The sequence below is a fragment of the Pan troglodytes genome, chromosome X, assembly GCF_028858775.2.
Source record: "Pan troglodytes isolate AG18354 chromosome X, NHGRI_mPanTro3-v2.0_pri, whole genome shotgun sequence".
Lineage (NCBI taxonomy): Eukaryota > Metazoa > Chordata > Mammalia > Primates > Hominidae > Pan > Pan troglodytes.
In genome coordinates, this window is record NC_072421.2 from 81,142,797 (window position 1) to 81,147,713 (window position 4,917).

The 4,917-nt window shown below is 49.6% G+C and overlaps 1 protein-coding gene across 1 annotated transcript; it reads left to right on the top strand.

Annotated features, from left to right (window-relative positions):
• Nucleotides 1-512: 512 nt before the first annotated feature.
• On the top strand, nucleotides 513-4,386 carry POU3F4 (POU class 3 homeobox 4). The gene has a single exon (XM_003317537.6). It carries the CDS (start codon nucleotides 583-585, stop codon nucleotides 1,666-1,668), a length of 1,086 nt encoding a protein of 361 aa, XP_003317585.1. The 5' UTR covers nucleotides 513-582; the 3' UTR covers nucleotides 1,669-4,386.
• The last annotated feature ends 531 nt before the right edge of the window (nucleotides 4,387-4,917 follow it).

Genomic DNA, 4,917 nt, shown 5'->3' on the forward strand with positions numbered 1-4,917 from the left:
GAAGACGTTACTTTGCTCAAAGTTTGTAGCGACGTTTTGTTTTGCAGTCCTAGGCACACAACTAGCCCGCCCAGACAGCCGAGTGAGTCTGAAAAATCCCTATTCACTGAGATCAAAATGACATTTAAACTTGTTTTACTTTTTCTTTATTTAGATTAATCTAAATAATCAAAAAGGAGTTCTACAACCTTAATTTTCCACCTCACTCCCTGACTGCCCCCCAACAACACATCCCTCACATCTTTTCCCCATCAACATAAACCCCGGGGTTGGGGGGGGTGGTAATCAAATGTACGGCCGCCACTCTGCGCTAGGCAGCCAATGGAGCTGAAAGATTGATTCACTTCCTGCTTGGGTCTCATTGAAACTCCGGAGCTTCACCAGCCTAATTTGGAAAGCGAGCCCGACCTCCCGCACCGCTATTGGCCTGGCTTACTCCTGGCCAGGCGGAGACGCGCTGCGATTGGCCGTGGTGGGTGCCGGTAACCCGTGCTAGCGTCTTTGGCTCCCCGCACGGTAGATGTCAAAGGCTGAAGCTGCTCCCTTTGCCACATTATAACTAGTAGGGGATCCTCACCGACCATGGCCACAGCTGCCTCGAATCCCTACAGCATTCTCAGTTCCACCTCCCTAGTCCATGCGGACTCTGCGGGCATGCAGCAGGGGAGTCCTTTCCGCAACCCTCAGAAACTTCTCCAAAGTGATTACTTGCAGGGAGTTCCCAGCAATGGGCATCCCCTCGGGCATCACTGGGTGACCAGTCTGAGCGACGGGGGCCCATGGTCCTCCACACTGGCCACCAGCCCCCTGGACCAGCAGGACGTGAAGCCCGGGCGCGAAGATCTGCAACTGGGTGCGATCATCCATCACCGCTCGCCACACGTAGCCCACCACTCACCGCACACTAACCACCCCAACGCCTGGGGGGCCAGCCCGGCACCGAACCCGTCTATCACGTCAAGCGGCCAACCCCTCAACGTGTACTCGCAGCCTGGCTTCACCGTGAGCGGCATGCTGGAACACGGGGGACTCACCCCACCTCCAGCTGCCGCCTCTGCACAGAGCCTGCACCCGGTGCTCCGAGAGCCCCCGGATCACGGCGAACTGGGCTCGCACCATTGCCAGGATCACTCTGACGAGGAGACGCCAACCTCTGATGAGTTGGAACAGTTCGCCAAACAATTCAAACAAAGAAGAATCAAGTTGGGCTTCACGCAGGCCGACGTGGGGTTGGCGCTGGGCACACTGTATGGTAACGTGTTCTCGCAGACCACCATCTGCAGGTTTGAGGCCTTGCAGCTGAGCTTCAAAAATATGTGCAAGCTGAAGCCCCTGCTGAACAAGTGGCTGGAGGAGGCGGATTCGTCCACAGGGAGCCCGACCAGCATTGACAAGATCGCTGCACAGGGCCGCAAGCGCAAGAAGCGGACCTCCATCGAGGTGAGTGTCAAGGGCGTACTGGAGACGCATTTCCTCAAGTGTCCCAAGCCTGCCGCGCAGGAGATCTCCTCGCTGGCAGACAGCCTCCAGTTGGAGAAGGAAGTGGTGCGTGTCTGGTTCTGTAATCGAAGACAAAAAGAGAAAAGAATGACTCCGCCAGGGGATCAGCAGCCGCATGAGGTTTATTCGCACACCGTGAAAACAGACACATCTTGCCATGATCTCTGACTGGAGGAAGCGAGGAGGCGGCCGGCCGCACTGGGAGCAGCGCGGATTTCTCTTTCTCTCTCACTCTCTTCCTTTCATTCTAGTATTCTTTATTATTTCTCTCTCTCTCTCGTTCGCTCGCTCTCTCGTACTCTCTCTCTCTCTTTTCCCTCCTTTCCTTTTTCTTTCCTTTCCCCTTTTTCTTTCCCTTCTTTTTCCCTTTCCTTTCCTTTCATTTTCTTTCCTTTCCCCTTCCCTTCCCTTCCTTTCCATCTCTTCCTTTCCTTTCTTTTCTTTTGCTTTCCTTTCCTTTCCTTTTTTTCCCTTTCCTTTCCTTTTCATAAGAGGTTCTAACTTCTGTTGACAAAGGAAACACATACTCTCTCATTCAGGCTTCTCAATGCTGATACACAGTTATATTAAGCAGTCCAAGCTGGGATCTCATATTCCTGGCTCCCCGGGCAACAGTTCCCTTTAGACTTTTCTGCTGATCAATACATATTGTTTACTCAGAGTAAGGTTTGTTTGGTCGCTCCTCTCTAGGAAGAACAAGGAGTGGGATAACGTGGGGGCGGGGTGGGGCGGGGGAGGGATTGGGAAGACAGATGTGTGCCTCTGAATAACCTTTCAGCGCCTTGGTTATAGCAGCTGTATTTCAGGTGAAATTTGTTTTACAATAGACTAGTTTTGCATTTTTAAAAACTTCTATAGCGTTTCTAAATGTCTGCGGTGTTTTACTACAATCTGTACACAATATTTGTGAGATAATTTGTATCTAATCGACCACTCCATGTTATTATTGCTATTATTATTACTACTTCGTTGAGCTGATGGCTTTTTAATTGCTTAGAAAAGGGAGGAGATGAATGGGAATAGGCGGGGAGAGAGATGCCTATCTACTCACCCCCCCCCCTTCCCAAAGCTGTATGAGGAGGAGAGGATACAACGAAGAGAGTTATTGATGATGATATTGGTTATATTTTTTTTCCGGGGTGGAGTGCCTAGGAAGGGCAGAATAGGGAAGCCTATTAGGTTTGCAAACTAGTGCTAAGTAGGAGCGGCGATTTCGCAGCTTTCTGCCCTCCCTCCTGGAAGTATGGAGCCCGCGCAGGCTACCGCAGCATAGATCCAGGTATCTGAGAAGGATTCGGCGGCAACGCTGGGCCAAAGAGGTGGCCTGACAGTCTGGGAGGGCTCCGCACTCACCGGACTCCAGGATTCCTGCGCGCAGAAATCCAGGCCCCCAGCCTCGCTAGGGCGACCTTCCGCGCGACCTCACTTCGGCCCTCCTAGAGGAAAGACTTTGCCTTCACACGCGATTACTTTCACTGGAGATCACGACCCGGAGACGCTGGCGACTGGGCCAGCGCCTCCCATTTCGGTTCACCTCCAGTTCACCGCCCCCTCTGAGTAAGAAACCCTTGGGGAGGGGTGGCGAGGGAGTGGGGGATAGGCATTCTCTGCTCAGCGCAGAACGGCAATGAAATGATTGGCAAAGGTCACAGGGATTCTGGTCCATCCGCGTACCACCTCTCCCCCCATGTATATACCGCTGTCTGTGCGTGGGCTTGTGGGGAGCTGTCTCGGCGTTTCTGATAAGCACAGCTGGTGGAAGCCCACAGCGACGATCCAGCGAGCTAGCGAGCGCCCGGGAGGCTGGGTTCCTGCTTTTTAAAATATAAATATATATATATTTTTAAATCTCTGTGTGTATGTGTCTCTGTGCGTGTGTGTGTGTGCGTGCGCGTGCAAACGTGTGTGTGTAGATAGCTGTGTGTATCGTGTTACTATGTACAAAAACAAAAAGTACAAAAAAAAAAAAACCTGGCTAGGCTGTGTAGAGATCCCAAAAATATGCAGTTGCTGTGGCTTTATTGCTAGCTAGTATCCACACACCAGGTCCACAGGCGAACCTCATTCCCAAGGAGCACACACGTGTGAGGCCGGCCAAGCACCCAACACCCAGCCGCCGCCGGCCAGACCTGGCTGGGGGCGCTGCACGCCACTGCTGGCCGCCTAGTCCGGCCTTTAGGCGCAGCTGCTGTAGACAAAGCTTCAAACTACCTAAGGACCAGAAAGCCCGGCCCCGTTGTCGAGGATGCGTTAGTATGAGTTGCCAGGCCTCTGGTCCACCACACTGTGTCTCCCTCAGCTGCAGGTCGAAGAGCATGTGTTAATTCAAATCCCGGACCCTTCTACTTTTTTGTCAAGTCTCTGCATTCTGTTGGTAGTTAGGTTTTAGTTCTGGGATTTTATTTTTTTTTTCCCCCACACTGAGTTCATGTTTTACAACTGTTGGGAGTTTTTTGTTTGTTTCGATTTTTTTTCTTTGCAGTTAATTGCTATGGTTCGAACCTGAGTTAACCCAAATATTTCTGCCGACTTTATAACTGTACAGTTTTGTATATTAAACGTTTTTGAAGTTATTAATTTAAAGAAAGATCATTTAGTTTATTCATTTAGTAACTGATGTATAATAAACGCTATTTTCATTAAGAGTTGCTTTTTCAACTATTTTATTCAAATTGCCTATTGCAGTTGCCAACAATTATTTATTTTCAATAAATTCTGCATTGTGTTTAAAAGAAAATTCTTTCACAGATAAGTTGGATGTCAAAAAGAAAACAATTCGCTGTAATGTTTGATGTGAAGTTTTAGTCAAGGGGTTTATATTGACGCAATATTTTATTGTTGTAAAAGATTAAAAAGGTTTAAATAAAACATTTTTCCAAAAAAAAAGTTTTCTTCTCCTGGCCTTATTGTGTGCTGTGTGAGGTGGAGCGTTTAAACAGAGGCACATTCCGGGTGAACAGCACTTCTGATTTGCTTCAGCTTATAAATCATTAGTCATTGTTTTGACTCTTGATTCCCTTCCTCTGACTTTCGGCCTTTCAGCTCAGCTCTGAAATACACTGGCGCACACGGCACGGCCTATTCTGGAGCCCACGCTCACGCAAAGCACAGCACAAATTGTGGGAACCCGCATAGGGAAGGCTCGAGGTGGGTTTTATTTTAGGAGGTGCAACCTTACTAATGTTCTCCAAAAAGAGAGTCTCTCTCTGTCGCTCGCTCGCTCGCTCGCTCGCTCTCGCTTTCTCTCTCTCTCTCTGCCAGCAGATAGAACTTTCTCCAAACCTGCCTCTCCTGAAACTGAGCTCAGATCTTCTATAAGGCTGTCATTTCGCCTCACTGCACCCATCCTTCTTCTTCCTCTCCATTCTGTTAGGTTCCCTTTTGGTACCTGATCCCTCATTCCCCTGAGGAGGGATG

What these genes read in the sequence shown, in the direction of transcription:
- POU3F4 (XM_003317537.6), top strand. Translation starts at nt 583, where the DNA reads ATGGCCACAGCTGCCTCGAATCCCTACAGCATTCTCAGTTCCACCTCC.